This window comes from Myotis nattereri (assembly GCF_964212035.1).
Source record: "Myotis nattereri genome assembly, chromosome: 19".
NCBI classification, from domain to species: domain Eukaryota; kingdom Metazoa; phylum Chordata; class Mammalia; order Chiroptera; family Vespertilionidae; genus Myotis; species Myotis nattereri.
The window spans coordinates 15,124,408-15,143,219 of record NC_138095.1 but is presented as its reverse complement, the minus strand read 5'-3'; the positions used below and the strand labels follow the sequence as shown (position 1 = coordinate 15,143,219).

General features: G+C 41.7%; 2 protein-coding genes across 2 annotated transcripts in view; one reads left to right on the top strand and one right to left on the bottom strand.

Moving 5' to 3' along the window:
• Positions 1-848: 848 nt before the first annotated feature.
• On the top strand, positions 849-6,584 carry ACRV1 (acrosomal vesicle protein 1; the record flags this gene model as incomplete). The annotated part of the gene is made up of 4 exons (XM_081113646.1): positions 849-897; positions 3,388-3,870; positions 5,652-5,771; positions 6,460-6,584. The coding sequence occupies 4 exons, from the start codon at positions 849-851 to the stop codon at positions 6,582-6,584; spliced, it is 777 nt and encodes a 258-aa protein (XP_080969772.1).
• The window catches only part of CHEK1 (checkpoint kinase 1), a 29,567-nt gene continuing 13,595 nt past the window's right edge, over positions 2,841-18,812 (bottom strand). Inside the window, exons 13-14 of the mRNA XM_081113647.1 lie at positions 10,615-10,739; positions 2,841-3,902 (exon numbers count right to left, since the gene is read on the bottom strand). The gene's annotated coding sequence lies outside the window, so the exon portion shown is untranslated. The remainder of the gene's footprint in view (positions 3,903-10,614; positions 10,740-18,812) is intronic.

The window sequence follows — 18,812 nt, the reverse complement described above, 5'->3', positions numbered from 1 at the left end:
CATCATGGAAAGAATGGTAGGAATAGGAATAACAAGTACTTCAATCTCAATCTCTTTCTTTCTTTCTTTCTTTCTTTTTCTTTCTTTCTTTCTTTCTTTCTTTCTTTCTTTCTTTCTTTCTTTCTTTCTTTCTTTCCTTCTCCTCCTCCTCCTCCCCCTCCTCCTCCTCCTCCTCCTCCTCCTCCTCCTCCTCCTTCTTCTTCTTCTTCTTCTTCTTCTTCTCTCTCTCTCTCTCTCTCTCTCTCTCTCTCTCTCTCTGTCTCTCTCTCTCTCTCCTCTCTCTCTCTCTCTCTCTCTCTCTCTCTCTCTCTCTCTCTCTCCTCTCTCCCTCCCTCCCTCTCCCTCTGTATGTGTGTGTGTCTGTTTCCTCCCTCCAATCTTCCATTGGCTAAATCCAATCTGAATCCAAACCCAATCAGCACTCAGGAAATCAAGTTAATAGAGGTCAGCCTTCTGGGGTACAGAGTCAATGAAGGGCTGATTTAGAGAGCCAAAGAGAAAATAACCAGTCAGCCACACTTCACTCCCAAGAACACTTGAAGAAGAGAGGATATAGCTTTTAAATTTTATTACAAAGGCTATATGTTATTTTGACAATAAGATTTTTTAAAATAGGGCAGAGGGCCCCAACACACCGCCTGGCACGTGGCAAACACATAACCCGCACTGGCACCGTTTGATGGGTTGTTGGAGAACCTCAGAGCACAGCCCATTGTTAGCAAACATGGGTTGATGCTGAGGTTCTAGAACTCCCAGAAGCAGTGACTCAGCACTGGGAGCTTCTGCTCAGTTTCTCTTCACAGCTCTCGGGGGCCCTCCACCAGGGTTCCCTCTTTCCCAAAATCCAGATGAAGTTTCTCTTGCTCATGAGTCTTTATCTGCTTGGATCTGCCAGAGGTGAGTCCTCTACCTTAGCTCCGGGTAGATCTTAAGGTGTTTCAACCCTTGAAGAAGAAAGACCGGTACCTTAGTTACCGAAATCAGTCTGACTCATAATGAGGAAGAGCTAAACCACTTCAACTCTGAGCCAGTTGACTCCTAGTTATGGCTTTCCCGTCAGAGGAGCCCACTGTTCCTACTTCGTTCAGCCACTCGATACTTGTACCTGATGCTCTGTGAGATGAGAAGATAGGTCTAGGCTTCTATGGAAGTCTAATGAAGGCTTGTTCCTGTGAACTGAACGCAAGAGATCCATGTGCCGTTAATGTAGCAAGGAAAGCTACTAGGAGGCGGGAATGAAAGTGCCAGAAAGCCGTGTCAGGACACAGCAGGGCTGGGGCCAGAGTTTACTGGCACATCTCTCTTTCCTGCCTTCCAGGTGTCTGTATTTCCTCTTTAGGACCCACATTCATGGTGGGCTGTGTTCCCTCCTCCTTCCTCCGGGAGAAGAGAGAGGCCATGAACTCTGAGCTGGTGGTTAAATGACAAAGTGTTTTCCTGTAACGTCAGTTCTCAGACATTTTGTTTTTGGTCTTTTTAGATTTTCAAAGGTTGACTCAGAAACATAGATTCATAGCTACCAGGTGGTAATATATGTCAGCCCCACGGCAAAGCAGTGACTCAGAAACTATAAGGATGACTAAGAAATCAGTGTACTTTTTCAAGCTTCCTTTCTATAGTACAAATATCTCTTTGTTAAAGCTTCTGTTAACTATTGAAGAACCAGTCAAGCAGATAATTCTGTAACAACCTTTTAAAAATAAAAACCTCCTAAAAGCCTTATTAAGTCTTTCCTTTCCTCCTTTATCCACATACTATGAGCTTAGTTTTTCCAGGAAGTCATTGATTTTAAGGACTTCAGATCACCCAGAGTGAATGAATGAGTCAGAACTCTTACAGAGCTAGAGGACTTTGGGGCCTTAGGCTACCTGTCTGAAAGATCTTGTAATTCCTCTCAGCTTTTCAGTGGTCGGCAAACTCATTAGTCAACAGAGCCAAATATCAACAGTAAAACGATTGAAAATTCTTTTGAGAGCCAAAGTTTTTAAACTTAAACTATATAGGTAGGTACATTGTTATTAACTTAATTAGGGTACTCCTAAGGCTTAGGAAGAGCCACACTCAAGGGACCAAAGAGCCGCATGTGGCTCTCGAGCCGCAGTTTGCCAACCACTGGCACTAGGTTAATAACTCAGTCATTGTAGTTTGCTCTCCCTCCTCTGGGTTACTCAGTCAATTCAAAGAGTAATACTCAAATTCTATTGGGTGCTTCACTCGATAAAATGAAAGTCATAATTAAGGAATATCTGTCTACAGTCATTGATGAAATGGACTAAAGGCAGAAGAGACTGGCCAGAAGAGAATGCCCAGCTAAGAGTTTTGTAATTCCCAGTGTAAGTGAGGAAAGGAAACTAAAATTAATTGAGCACGCCCTGACCAGTTTGGCTCAGTGGCTAGAGCGTCGGCCTGTGGACTGAAGAGTCCCAGGTTCGACTCCAGTCAAGGGCATGTACCTTGGTTGCGGGCACATCCCCAGTAGGGGGTGTGCAGAAGGCAGCTGATGGATGTTTCTCTCTCATGGTTGTTTCTAACTCTCTATCCCTCTCCCTTCCTCTCTGTAAAAAATCAATAAAATATATTTTAAAAAAAATTTAATTGAGCACTTTAGCAATGGACTAGGCACTTCACCATTTATCTTATTGACTACTCATGACAACTCCATGAAGTGGGTGTAAATGTTATGTCACGAGGAATCTCAGTTCAGATATATAAGCAAAGGATGTTTTTACCTTAAGATAGATGGCAACTTTGCTTTGAGTCTCCAACCCACATAGATAGGGGATTGAGTGCAGGAAAGAAGTTGAAATTGCCAAATAAAGGTGTCTTAATTCCATCTGGTAATGTTTGTGTTCAGTAGACATTTATTTTTTAATTAAATTTATCAGGGTGACATTGGTTAATAGGATCATATAGGTTTCAAGTGTGTATTTCTATGATACCGAGATCTGTATATTGCACTGTGTGCCCACCAAAGTCAAATCATTTTCCATCAGCATATATTAGACCCCCTTCATCCCCCACCCGCTTCCCTCTGGCAGCACCACACTGTTGTGTCCACAAGTTCCAGTTTTATATCTCACAGATGAGTGAAATCAGATGGTTCTTCACTTTTATTCTGACTGACTTATTTCACTTAGCGTAATATTCTCAAGGTCCATCCATCCATGCTGTCTCAAATGGCAGTCTTCCGTCTTTTCTTATGGCTGAGTAGCATTCCGTTGTGTATAATTAGCTGGCTTCCTCCAGCATCTGTAATACCTTCCGTTGCCTGATACAGGCCCACAGGAAGCCTAGGACCCTTCCTCCACAGGGAAGTAGTCTTTACCCCGGACACGCATTCCCTCCTCCTCCTCCTCATCTTTTGTTTCTGTTCCTTCTCCAATCCAGGAGCACCAAGTCAGCTGGATGAGCCTCCTGGCTCTTTGAATCATCAAGCTTCCGTCCAGCAATTTTCAGGTGAGCCCTTTTCACTTGCAACCCCTTCAGACCGCGAGGCTTTCTTTGACACTTCTTCAGGCCGGGACGCTTTCAGCAAGCAGGCTGCATTCGAGCACGCTTTAGTTGGACGCGCTTCCGGGGAGCACAGTTCAGGTAAGCACCCTTCAGGTGAGCCCGGTGTGGGGGAGCACGCTGCAGGTGAACACGCTGCGGGTGAACACGCTCCCGGTGAACCGCCTCCAGGTGTGCAGGCTGCAGGGGAACCACCTCCAGGTGAACAGGCTCCGGCTGAACACGCTCCGGCTGAACAAGCTGCCGCTGAACAAGCTGTGACTGAACTGGCCGCCAAGGAACAACCTTCGGGGGAACAGCCTTCGGGGGAACAGGCTTCGGGTGAACAGCCTTCAGGCAGCCCAGCGGCAACCAGTGCAGGTGAGCCACGTCTGATGGGTGCCAGGCCTCGCCTTCGGTTGGGAAGGAGGCAACACATTGAGGGACCCAAGCGTGTAGAAGAGAGAATATAGTTCACAAACACTCTGCAAACCATTCTCCCAGGGACTCTCTCTACAGGCGAACCCATTAGGAAGGTCCTCTTTTAAGAAATATAACACAAATGCAAGAGGCCAGCAGGCCCTCCAACCCCACTTTACATAAGAACTTGTGACTACAAATGCTCACAGCTCCCATGGAAGAGGCTTCTGGAAGACTAATCTTCAAGAGCTTCGTGCTAAACCTGCCTCTTCACAGACTGTTAGAATGCAACCCTGTCAAGAGCTATCTAGCCCAACCAGCATGGCTCAGTGGTTGAGCGACCTATGAACCAAGAGGTTACGGTTCGATTCCCAGTTGGGGCACATTTCTGGGTTGCAGGCTTGGTCCCCATTAGGGGAGGTGGGGGGAGTGCAGGAGGCAGCCAATCAATGATTCTCTCTCTCATCATTGATGTTTCTATCTCTCACTCTCCCTCTCCCTTCCTGAAATCAATAAAAATATTTTTTTTTTTTTTAAAAGAGAGAAATACCTAGCTTCCAAGCTGGTGGCTTTGGTGTGAGTTTTTGTTTGTTTGTTTGTTTGAACACAAAAAGTAAGGCATGAAGACATTCTGTTAGATCCAGAAATAAGTTCCCAGGACAATGGAAATTCTTTGGCTCTTACTAAAAATGGGTTGTTCGAGGAATTGAAAACTAGATCAAAGGTTTGAGGCCTTAAGTTATTACCAGACATAAATACTTCATATTTCACCCCATTGCATAAGTAGTAGTATCCCAAATTTTCAGATGAGAGAAGGGAGACTAACATCACATGGTTAAAAAATAGCAAACCTTGGATTCAAACTTAGGTCTGACTCCAAAGCCCTATTTTTTTTTTTTTTCCCACTTCTTATGCTTCCTTAACTAGGGAATTGGCAGTGGAGAGAGTCCAAAAGGCAACAGAGAAGCCTTTCAAAGAGAATGCCCTTTGTGACAAACTGACCTTCTCATAAAGGTCGACTTGAAAATGAAGAACGGTACAGACTCTTCATAGCAGCGGTTCTCAACCTGTGGGTCGCGACCCCTTTGGCGGTTGAACGACCCTTTCACAGGGGTCGCCTGTGACCATCCTGCATATCAGATATTTACATGACGATTCATAACAGTAGCAACATTACAGTGATGAAGTAGCAACGAAAATAATTTTATGGTTGGGTCACAACATGAGGAACTGTATTTAAAGGGCCAGAAGGTTGAGAACCACTGCTTTATAGGGTTAGCAAAATGAGAGCATTCTAACGTAGCTTATTAGTCAAATTTTACTCCAAGGGTTTGTGCCTGTGGGTAAGTGAGAGAGTGGAGGAGAGTACTAAAGGGCGTCAGTCATGTAATAAGTTCTTCTTTGCTCCTATTGTTAGACACGGCAGACCTATAAATAGACATCTAATTATAAATGCCCAGGAAGTCAATGGAGATATGAATTGGAGCAAAAGTCAGTATCAGAGAGATAAATTTGGGATTCATCAGCAATGAACATCATAGATGAAGCAGAAAGAATGAAGGGATTTCACTGGTAGAGAAGAAAGAATATGCTCTATGAGACACAGGGCCCTCAGATCCCCAACAAGAACCAAGAAATGAAATGTGTTGTGTCCAGGCTACAAGTTGCCCATCATCCATCCCCCGTGGTGTGACTCAAGGCTACCCAAGAGAATTTCATCAGGGCTTATCTTACATTTTCAGGCCCAGCGATAAACTGCCACACATGCTCTTATATGAATAGTGAAGCAAAATGTCTTCGTGGAGAGGGATCCTGCACCATTCAGAATTCCCAGCAGTGCATGTTAAAGAAGATCTTTGAAGGTATAGTGGGGACTTCATGAGGCGATCTTTGCCAGCAAACACATCGACCAACTTGAGTATTTATGGAGAGTAGTTTGGTGGCAGGGAGGGGACAGGGGCCTGCAGAGGAATCAAGCTGTGCTTCCCAGAAACTTGGAAATTCAACAACACCTTATCCTTTCAAAATCTTATCTCTCTACTGATGGAGAGATAGAGTCCCTTCCCAGCAGGTCTTAAAGGAGGCAGAAAGAATGACTGTCTCTTCTTATTAAAGAAATAGGAGTTGCCCCTTGAGTCATTGACTGTAAGCTTAGGACTGTGTCTATCTTGTTCATGGCTATATATTCCTAGCACGTAGCACAATGTCCAGCACATGGTAGGTATTTAGTAAATACTGAATAAATGAATAAACAATTGTCTACCAGTCTGTGCCCATAGGTTGCAGAACTGTCAGAGTATACAGCTATCCCTCTCTACCCTCATCCCCAAAATAAGGGATCTTGGTGACTTCCATCCTGTAAACCACATTGCCTAACTTCCCTTGTAGTTCGTTCGGTCCCTCAATAGAGGGAGTGGGCAAGAGATGGAGGGAAGGGCCTAGCAGAGGCGAATGGAACGGGAGGTCTCACTCGTGCCAGCATGAGGACACTGGGGACCACGGGATGAAGGCTTCTGCTCACTCACTACAGTCTGTTTCTGCTTCTTTCAGGTGGAAAACTTGAATTCATGGTTCAGGGATGTGAGAATATGTGCCCATCGATGAGCCTCTTCTCCCATGGAACCAGGATGCAACTCATCTGCTGTCGGGATGCATCTTTCTGCAACAAGACCTAGAAGCTGGTGCTCTTCCTTGCTGCTGGCTCTGACTCAGGCAGCAAAAATCCTCCACCCACCACCTGGGCCCAGTTTATATTTGGTTTCTTTCCCAGTCAACAGCTCGTCGCATGTGCCTCTGCCTGAGTGTCAGACTGGATGCTCCACACCATGCCTCTCCTACCCACTCATCTCTGCCCCCTGTTTTCTCTGTTCCCCAAATCCATCTCTCAACATTCTTTTGTTTTTCAATAAATCCCACATGGTTAAAGAATACAGACTCCAGACAGATTTCTTTTCCGTCAGTTGCAGGGTCAGCCTGATTGTCCTTCACGTCACACACGGAAACAGATGCATTTTTAAACCGTTCCACACATGCGTCAAAGTGAAGGGATCCCCCAGGGCAGAGACCACAAAGAGGAATACAAAGTCGGTACTAACGTTTTACAAGCTTAAACAGAGAGGGGGTCCCTCTCTGACTCCCTATAGGAACCCCATCCCCTTCTACTTATCATGGGGTCCAAACTTCACCCCTTCTTTGACAGTGTTTAGTCTTCAAGAGTCTACTCTTAACATAATCATAATAAAATGACTCCTTTTTATCTAGTGCTGTATAAATATATAGCAGGTCATAATGCTTAAATCTTTTCCTCATACACGACGTTACTGGATTGTCTCAGCCATCGAGGGGCAAGTGGAAATGCTATCATAGCCCCTCTCGCCTGGTATCAGTGTTATATTCTCTGTCTCTGCTGTGAAGATACAGAAAGGGCACTATGACCCAAGGACTGTAGGCAGCCCACAGAAGCTGGAAGAGGCAAGGAAGTGCCTCCACGGAGGACCACAGGCTGGCGAATACTTTCATCTCAACCCACAGAGTCACGTGTCACACACTTGTGACTTACAAAAGTGGAAGATAATAAATTTATGTTGTTTTAAGCCCATGCATGGTAATTTGTTACAGCAGCAATAAGCAACAAATACAAACAACTGGACAGAAAACTAGCCAAGATATAGAACTCAAAATACCATAAACCAAAAGGATCTAATCAATGTTTATACACCCTACCCCATTACAGTTTATACATTCTTCTCAAGTGCCCATGGAAAATACAAGAAAACAGATCATATAGTGGGCCATAGAACACACTTCAACAATAAGAGAATTGAAATCATATAGATGACTTGAAAATTAAGGAACATATTTCTAAATTCACAGGTCAAAGAGGAAGCATCAAAGGAAATAAAAAATATACTTTTGAAAAGGAAAATATAACATTTGTGGAACACAGCTAATGCAGTGCTGAGGGGGAAATTTATAGCAATAAATGCACACTTTAGAAAAGGAAAAAAAGGCTCAAGTCAATTAAGTTCCCATCTTCAAGAACCTTGAAAATGAAAAGCAAAATAAACCCAATGGAAGCAGAAGGAAGTAATGAAGATAAAAGCAGATATCAGTAATACTGAAAACAGAAAAATAGAGAAAAATCAATAAAAGGAACAGCTGGTTGCTTGAAAAGATCAATTAAACCTCTAGCAAAACTGACAAAGAAAAAAAAAAAGATACAAAGAGATTCTGAAGACTTCAAAAAGTTACTAAGGGAATACTATAAACAACTCTACACACATAAATTTGACAATTTAGTTAAAGAAACCAACTCTTTGAAAAACACAAATTACCACAACTTGCTCATTATGTGATGAGTAATTTAAATAGTTTCATAATTATTAAAAATACTAGGGGCCCGGTGCACGAAATTCGTGCACTGGGTGTGTGTGGGAGGGGGGGGAGTGTCCCTCAGCCCAGCCTGCCCCCTCTCACATACTGGGAGCCCTCAGACGTTGACCCCCATCACCCTCCAATCACAGGATCGGCCCCTTGCCCAGGCCTGACGCCTCTGGCCTAGGCGTCCGGCCCGGGCAGCTGGGACCTGCAGTGGCAGCGGGAGGGGAGGGGGGCGGGGAGGGGGCGCGATCGCGTGGGCTCCGCCCCTGCCTCTGCAGGATGCCTCTGGCTGAGGCGTCCGACCCGGGCAGCGGGGACCCACAGCTGCAGCAGCCCCGCAATCGTGGGCTTCGCTTTAAGCCCAGGCAAGGGGCCCCTAGCTCCTGGGACTGCCAGCTTCGACCGTGCCCAGCTCCCATCACTGGCTCCACCCCTACTTCCTGCTATCACTGGCCAGGGCGGAAAAGGCACCTGATTCTCCGATCATGGCTGGGGGGCAGGGCAAAGGCGGCCCCAGGGCCGCCTTTGCCCTGCCCCCCAGCTCTTAGCTCCCCCCTGGGTTTCCAATCACTGTCAGTGGCAGGGGGCTTCTTCCTGCTTTCCCTTTCGCCTCCCTGCATTGTGCCTACATATGCAAATTAACCACCATCTTGTTGGCAGTTAATTTGCATATAGCCCTGATTAGCCAATGAAAAGGGTATCGTCGTACGCCAATTACCATTTTTCTCTTTTATTAGTGTAGATTGAATTTATAATCTAGAAATTCCCCCAAAAGCAATCTCCAGGCTGTGATGTTTTCACTTGAGAATTCTACCAAATGTTTAAAGAAAAATTAACACCAATTCTACACAATCTCTTCCAGAAAACACAGGGGGAGAGAACACTTACCAACTCATTTTAAGAAACTAATGTTACCCTGATACCAAAACCAGACAAACATAGTACACACAAAAATAGAAAGAAAGAAAACCTATAGACCAGTATCTCTCGTGAATACAGACAAAAAAATCCTGAATAAATACTATCAAATGGAATTAAGTATGATGTGGAAAGAATTATACACCATGAGGTTTATTTGTGGGTGCTAAGCTGGCTCAATATTTGAAACTCAATGTAGCCCATAAGAGCAGGCTAAAGGAGAAAAATAAGTTTATCATATCAACTCACACAGAAAAACACATTTACAAAAATTCAACAATCATTCACGTTAAACTCTCAGAAAAACTGAAACAGACGAGAGTTTCCTCAACTTAAAAACACACCTTACCAATAACATTATCCATAATGATAAAAAACAGGATGATTTCTCTCTAAGCCTGGGAACAATCTTAATCAACATAAGTTCCAGTCAGTGCAGTAAGGAAAGAAAAGGAAGTAAGAGGCATAAAGATCAGAAAGGAAGAAATGAAACTGTCCCTATTAGCAGATGGCATGATGCTCCATGTAGGAAATTTGAAGAAATCCAGAAAAACACTCTTAGTTAGTCCAGCAAGGTCAGAGAACACAGTATTAATGTACAAAAATCAATTGTACTTCTATATGCTAGCAATGAACACTTAAACACCCAAACTAAAACACACTATCCTTCCCAATGGCTTACAACAAGAGAACTATCTATATATATTTAAAAAGCCAGTGATTGGAACACCAGAACGACCAGAACGACCAGTCACTATGATGCCCACTGCAGCCAGCAAACTGCCGATATGGGGGTGGGCTGGTCGGCCAACCTCCTGCAGCCCCTCCCCCCGGCCTGCCCCACCCCCAATGGGCCCCCAACACCCCGATTGGCCTGAGGCCCCTCCCCCCAGCCAGCTCCACCCCTGATCACCCCCCTACACCAATCGGGGGTGGGACTGGCTGGCCAACCTCCCACCACCCCTCCCCCAGCTGCTAACCCCTGATCGGCACCCCCACCCCACTTGGGGGTGGGGCCAGCTGGCCCACTGCCCACAGCCCCTCCCCATGGCCAGCCCCGCCCCCAATCCCTCCCACCCCAACCAGGGGCGGGACCCGCCAGCCAATCGCCCATGGCTCCTCCCCCTAGCCGGCCCAGCCCTGCTGAGCCCAATCAGTGTGGGCTGGCCAGCCAACCTCCCTTCGTCACCTCCTCCTGACAGGCCCGGCCCTGATCTGCCCCAGTTGGGGCTGGGCTGGCCAGACTTTACCTGTGCACGAATTCGTGCACTGGGCCTCTAATGTAGATATAAATCTAATGAATATGCATAGGCTGTATAAACTGAAAACTACACATGCTGATGAAAGAAGTCAAAGATATTTTAAGAAATGGAGAGACGTGTTGTGTTCATGAATTGGAAGACTTACCACAGGAAAGCTGACAATTCTCCCAAAGTTGATAGAATTTAGTAGAATTCCAACCAAAAGCCCAGCAATGAGGAGGAGCGACATCATCAAGATGATGGACTAGGTAACTCCAGGCTCTCTTTTCCCTGTGGAAATATTTTTTTAATTAAAGATCGGAGAAAATAATTTAGTAGGAATGCTAGAAAAGTCAAAGGTCTACAGCAAACAAATGAACCCCCAATCAAGAAAAAGCCTAAACATGGTAGGAAGTTTCATGGTGTTTTTACTCATCCTTGCTCCACCCCCTTTTCTAGAGAAGGTGGCAGTGGTCCAACTGCCAATACACTGCCCCCAACCCAATGGAGCAGACCCTGTTTGCAACGTGCTAATCTGTGTGGGGGCTGCCTGAGGACCACCCTGTTTTAATCAACTCCAGAGCTCAGGTAGGGAGAAGCAGAACAGCTCCGATCTTAGGCTGAAAAACCCATGAGAAGCAGTAAGCACCTCTTGTGAAAGCTGTAGGGGCCTACAGATGAGCAGATGCCTGGGTAGGAGATTCTGGTTAGGTGCTGAGAATGTAAAGTGATGCAGTCTCTGTGGCAAACAGCGGGATGGTTCCTCAAAAAATTACAAATACAACTACCATATGATCCAGCAATTCCACTTCTAGGGATATAACCAAAAGAATTGAAAGCAGAGACTCAAATAGGTATTTGCACACCCACATTCGTAGCGGCATTATTCACAATAGCCAACAGGTATAAGCAATCCAAATGTCCATCAAAGGATCAATGGATGAATAAAATATGGTATACAAAAACAATGAAATGATTATGCAGCCTTGAAAGGAACAAAATCCGATTTGAAACATGCTACAACATGGTTTGCAAACATTTTCCCATTCTGTAGCTTGCCTTTTTATCCTAATAGGTCTAAAAACAGCAAATGTGTGTGTGTTTTTTCATTTCAATGAAGTTTAATTGTTTTTCCTCTTATGGATGATATTTTTGTGTCTCTTAGACAGAGAATAATAATGCTTTGTCTAGGACTAGATCTTGAAGATTTTCTCCTATGTTATTTCTGAAAGTTTAATGGTCTTTTATTTTACATTTAAGACTATGATGTCCATTGACTGAACAATAAAATACAATGAAATGTTATTCAGCCATAAACAGGAATGGAGTACTGATACAACATGGATGAACCTTGAAAACATTAAGTAAAAGAAGCCAGGCACAAAATTATATAATTCTGTTTCTATTAAGTGTTCAGAATAAGCAAATCAATTCAGACAGAAATTAGTGTTTCTCAGGGGCTGCAGGGGGAAAAAGTGATGACTACTAATGGGTAAAAGGTTTCTTCCGAAGTGATGTCAATGTTCTGGAATTAGACAGTGGTGGTGGTGGTTGCACAACTTTGTGAACATACTAAAAACCACTGAAGGGTACATTTTAAAGGGTGAATTTTATGGTATATAAATTATCTCAATAAAAGTTTTTAAAAACAAGTCCTAATTTTGAAATTCAGAAACATAATTCTAAATAGCCCCTGGGTCAAAAAATAAATCATAAAGAAATTAGAAAACCATTTGACACAGATAACAAAAATACAACACATGAAAATGTGTGGCATAAAGTGGTACTTAGAGGAAAATTTATGATTTTAAATGCTTATATGAAGCACATTTAATTGACACAGGACTAGTATCATGAATGTATATATTTACAGAAAACACAAAGGATAGAGGAAAGATGAAACTGTACCATAGTAATAAAATCAACAAATTCAGACGAAAGAAAATTATAGGGTAAACCAGCTGGATTATTTTACCAATAAAAATTGCAAGGGGGCCTGGCCTGTGTGGCTCAATAGTTGAGCCTTGACCAAGAGGTCAACCGGTTCAATTCTCGGTCGGGGCACATGCCTGGGTTATGGGCTTGATCCCCAGTAGAGGGCGTGCAGGGGACAGCTGATTGATGTTTCTCTCTCAAGATGTTTCTATCTATCCTTCCTCTCCCTATAAAATCAGTAAAAAAACATTTTTTTTTTAATTGCAAGGGGGAAAAAATCAGAGAGAGGGAGGATGAAGGGGGAATTTATAGAGCAAAAGTAATTGAAAAGACATCAGTCAATTGCTAGTGTAGGCTTTATTTGGATTCTGATTCAAAACATACAGCCCTAGCCGATTCGGCTCAGTGGATAAAGCGTCAGCCTGTGGACTGAAGAGTCCCAAGTTCGATTCGGGTCAAGGGCACATGCCCAGGTCGTGGTTAGATTCCCAGTAGGGGGTGTGCAGGAGGCAAGCCCATCAATGATTCTCTCTCATCATTGATGTTTCTATATCTCCCTCTCCCTTCCTCTCTGAAATCAATAAAAATATAGTTTTTTAAAAAACATACTATAAAAAAATAAGAAAATGTAACACTGAATGTATATCAATGAAGAGTGGTAAGAAAAGGATAATCTTTTCTCTTTTTCCCCCTTTTTTTGAGTTTATTGGGATGACACTGGTTAATAAAAGTATATAGGTTTCAAGTGTACAATTTCTATACTACATCATCTGTTCATTATATTGTGTGTTCACCACACCACATCAAGTCTCCTTCCATTTATCCCACCTATACGCTCTTCTGCCCGATCCCGTACCTTTCCCTCTGGTAATCACCATACTGTTGTCTGTGTCTATGAGTATGTTTTTCAATTGCTTAATCCTGTCACATTTTTCACCAAGCCCTGCAACTCCCCTCCCCTCTGACAACTGTCAGTCTGTTCTCTATGAGTCTGTTTCTATTTTGTTTATTAGTTTATTTTGTTCCTTAGATTCCACAAATGAGTGAAGTCATATGGTACTTGTCTTTCTCTGACTGGCTTATTTCACTTAGCATTTAATTCAAGGTCCATCCCCTGCTATCCCAAAGGGTAAGATTTCCTTCTTTTTTATGGCCGAGTCGTATTCTATTGTATAAATGTACCACTGCTTTTTTATCCAGTCATCAACTGATGGGCACTTGGGCTATTTCCAGATCTTAGCTATAGTAAATAATGCTGCAATGAACATAGGGGTGCATATATTCTTTCAAATTTGTGTTCTGGGTTTCTTTGGATATATTCCCACAAGTGAAATCGCTGGTTTATAAGGTAGTTCCATTTTTAATTTTTGAGGTAACTCCATACTGCTTTCCACAGTAGCTGCACCAATCTGCATTCCCACCAACAGCGCACAAGGATTCCCTTTTCTCCACATCCACACCAATACTTGTTGATTTATTGATAATAGCCATTCTGACAGGTAATATCTCATTGTGGCTTTAATTTGCATTTCTCTGATGATTAGTGATATTGAGCACATTTTCACATGTCTATTGGCCATGTGTATGTCCTCTTTGGAGAAGTGACTATTCAGGTCCTTAGCCCGTTTTTTAATAGGATTGTTTGGTTTTTTGGTGTTGAGTTTTGTAAGTTCTTTATAAATTTTGGATATTAATCCCTAATCAGCTGTATCACTGGTTGTCTTTTCATTTTGTTTGTTTCCTTTGCTGTGAAGAAACGTTCTAGTTTGCTTTAGTCCCATTTGCTTATTTTTCTTTGTTGTTTCCCTTGCCTGAGGCGATATTTCAGAAAAATGATTGCTATGAGAAATGTCTGAGATTTTACTGCCTGTTTTCTTCTAGGATTTGTATTGTCTCAAGTCTTACATTTAAGTCTTTAATCCATATTTTTATTCTTGTGTATGGTGTAAGAAGGTGGTCTAGTTTCATTTTTTTTGCATGTATCTATCCAATTTCCCCAACACCGTTTATTGAATAGGCTATCTTTATCCCACTCAGCGGTTCTCAACCTGTGGGTCGCGACCCCTTTGGCGGTCGAACGACCCTTTCACAGGGGTCACCTAAGACCATCCTGCATATCAGATATTTACATTATGACTCATAACTGTAGCAACATGACAGTTATGAAGTAGCAACGAAAATAATTTTATGGTTGGGTCACAACATGAGGAACTGTATTTAAAGGGCCAGAAGGTTGAAAACCACTGCAGATGTTTTTGCCTCCATTATCAAATATTGACTATAAAGGCATCAGTTTATTTTTAGGCTCTCTACACTGGTCCATTGATCTATATGTCTGTTTTTATGCCAGCACCAGGCTATTTTGATTACTATGGTCTTATAATATACAGTGGGGCCTTGACTTACGAGTTTAATTCGTTCCGAGACCAAGCTCGTTAAGGAGCTCATTAAGGAACTTGTTAACTCAAATTACTCTGTCAACTCAATGCAAAAAATCAGCCTAGAGACAGCTGGTATCTCAAAAAACTCGTTAGTCGGGACACTCGTAAGTCAAGGCCCCACTGTAGTTGGATATCACGTAGTGTGATTCTCCAACTTTGTTCTTTCTCGGGATTGCTGTGGCTATTTGGGTCTTTGGTGATTCCATATAAATTTTTAGAATAGTTTCAGTTCAGTAAAATACTCCATTGGTATCTTAATAGGAATTGCATTGAATATACAGATTGCTTTGGGTAGTATGGACATTTTATTTATTTGCTTATTTTTAAATGTATTTTATTGATTTTTTAGAGAGGAAGGGAGAGGAATAGAGAGCCAGAAACATCGATGAGAGAGAAACATCGATCAGCTGCCTCCTGCACGCCCCTCACTGGGGATGTGCCCGCAACCAAGGTACATGCCCTTGACCGGAATCGAACCCGGGACCCTTGAGTCCGCCGGCCGACACTCTATTCACTGAGCCAAACCGGTTCTGGCAAGTATGGACATTTTAATGATGCTAATTCTTCCTATCAATGAACATGGTATATACTTCCACTTATTTGTATATTCTTCAATGTCTTATAATTCCTGAGTATAGGTCTTCTACATCCTTGGTTATATTTAGTCCTACGTATTTTTTTTTTTAAATAATTGTTAATAGGACTATTTTCTGAGTTTCCCTTTCTGATAGTTCATTATTGGTATATAAAAATGTAACTGATTTCTGGATATTTATCCTGCTACTTTACTGAATTCATTTATCAGTTCTAGTAGTTTTTTTGGTGGAATATTTAGGATCCTCTATATACAGTATCATGTTATCTGCAAATAATAAGTTTTATGTCTTCCTTTTCAATTTGAATGCCTTTTATATTTTCTTCTTGTCTGATTGCTGTGGCTAGGACTTTGTTGAATGAATGGAAAAGCAGACATCCCTGTCTTGTTCCTGATAAGCTTAAGGGAAATGCTTGTAGTTTTTGCCCACTGTGTATGATGTTGACTGTGGGTTTGTTATATATAGCCTTTATTACATTGAGGTATGTTCCCCTATTCCCATTTTGCTGAGTTTTTATCATAAATGTGGTGGTGGATTTTATCAAATGCCTTTTCTGCATCTATTAATATAATTATGTGGTTTTTGACCATTTTTTTAATGTGGTGTATCAAATTTATTGATATGTAGACATTGTACCAACCTTGCATCCCTGGAATAAAGCCCACTTGATCATGGTGTATGATCTTTTTTTAAAAAAATATATATTTTTATTGATTTTAGAGGGAGAAAGGGAGAGAGATTGAAACATCAATGATGAGAATCATTGATTGGCTGCCTCCTGCACACTCCTTACTGCGGGTCGAGCCTGCAACCTGGGCATCTGACCTTGACTGCAGGCCAATACTCTATCCATTGAGCCAAACCGGATAGGGTGGTATATGATCTTTTTTTTTTTTTTAATATATTTTTTATTGATTTTTTTTACAGAGAGGAAGGGAGAGGGATAGCGAATTACAAACATTGATGAGAGAAACATCGATTCAGCTGCCTCTTGCACGCCCCCTACTGGGGATGTGCCCACAACCCAGGTACATGCCCTTGACTGGAATCAAACCTGGGACCCTTGAGTCCGAAGGCTGACGCTCTATCCACTGAGCCAAACCGGCCAGTGCGGTATATGATCTTTTCAATGTATTACTAGATATGGTTTGCTAATATGTTGTTGAGAATTTTAGCATCTATGCTCATCAGGGATATTGGCCTATAATTTTCATTCTTTGTAGTGTCTTTATTTGGTTTTGGAATTATTTGGCCTCTTAAAATGAGTTTGGGAGTCTTCCCTCTTCTAGAATTTTTTAGAATAATTTTCGAAGGATAGGTGTTAATTCATCTTTGAATGTTTGATAAAATTCACCTGTTAAGCCATCCAGTCCAGGACTTTTGTTTATTGAGAGTTGTTTTTATAATTGCTTCAATTTTACTAGCTATAATAATCTTTTCAATAACCAGTACTACACGGATAGCCAAATATGGGGGAAAAAATGAAACTTGAGCCCTAACTGGTTTGGCTCAGTGGATAGAGCATTGGCCTGCAGACTGAAGGGTCCCAGGTTCAATTCCAGTCAAGGGCATGTACCTTGGTTGCGGGCACATCCCCAGTAGGGAGTGTGCAGGAGGCAGCTGATGGATGTTTCTCTCTCATGGATGTTTCTAACTCTCTACCCCTCTCCCTTCCTCTCTGTAAAAAAATCAATAAAGTATATTAAAAAAAGAAATGAAACTTGACCTCTATCTTACATTATACACAAAAAACATTTTCAGGTAGATTGTAGATCTGTGTAATCCAAAACTATAATAAATCTCTTAAAATATGGGGAAGAAATTTCTCATAAACTTATAGTAGGGAATGAATCCTTAAATAAGAAACAAAAAAATGTTAGCCAAGGAAAGATCTTAATTGGACTACATTAAAATTACAAACTTCCTTGCCCGGCTGGCATGGCTCAGTGGTAGGCTGAGCATCAACCCATAAACCAGGAGGTCATGATTCAATTACCGGCAGGGCACATGCCCAGGTTGGGGGATCAATCCCCAGTGGAGGGGGGGGTGCGGCTAGGAGGCAACAGATCAGTGATTCTGTCTCATCATTGATGTTTCTATCTCTTTCTTCCTTTCCTCCCTAAAATTAATAAAAACAATAAAATAAAAAGTTATTTTGGGTCTTGACTATTAGGCTAGAGGAAATGGTAGGCAGGCTGTAGCTACAAAAGTCTAGAACTCAGGGGAGGTCAAAGCCAGAAATGATTTGTTTTTGAGTTACTGATGGATGGTTGGATAGCAATCTTCAAGAACAAAATGTCTTCATATTTAAGAATTTACTGGCTCAATTCCTAGGAGCCATCTATCGGTTCAAATTTCTTCCTCCTATGGGTATACTGCAGTAGAACAATTTACTGGTACATATACACTAATATATGATAAACTTGGACAATAAAATTTCATATGTCCTTGACTTCAGACTAAGATGAGTGATTTCATAAATTACCAAGAAATAGGAATACAGGGTCTGAACCTAATACATTCAAGTTAATATAAAGTGTATTAGAATAAAGTCTTAGTAAATCTCATAGATAAAAGAATGAGGAATCAGATCTATTTCTATTATAGCTTCCTTATTTCTGACTCCTTTTTTATTTCTTACCACCTGGAAGCTTAATCACCAGTAAGTTCACAGAGTTAGTTATTTATTTTCAAAATAGAATTTATTTCTGTAATAAAGAATTAAAATATGGCTGTGAAAGTAGAGAATATAGAAAAATATTTAAAATGTGCAACAGTAATTTTAAAGGTAGTTATGCACTAGAGTTTATGCTCAACTTCTACTTGAAAGACCAACCAGCATTTTATATTTATATTTTATTAACTATAATGGAAAAAAACATACCAACTTGTAATTCCAATGAATAATTGTAATTCAATAATGGGTTTAGATACCTGACCAGGCCCTTCTGAAAATGAGTACCAATCTTGGGGATATATTTTTTGAAGATAACTTCACTTCACAGACTGATAAATCTACTGTTCAAAAGCCACAAGGATTTCCTTTTTTCACTAATTCATCCACTTAAATCAAGGTGGAAGCAATCTGTACTTTCTAGATAAAACCAAATGTGTTGGTAAAAATGAGACAAGAATATCATCTTTCATTATATTGGTATAAAAGCTGGTAAACTCATATATCCCCAAAGCTTGGTTTTCACCAGGTGGGTCTCAAATTCAGACACTAAACACAGATGAAAAAGTATCTAATGAATTCTATCTATCCCTTCCCCAAAGTCTTATTTACAATTAAAATATAGGTATTATTTTTATGCAGAAATTACAAAATAATTGGAAAATGGTTGACTAGGAGGAAGACAACTCTTCAGGGACTATTGTTTGCAGATTAGGAT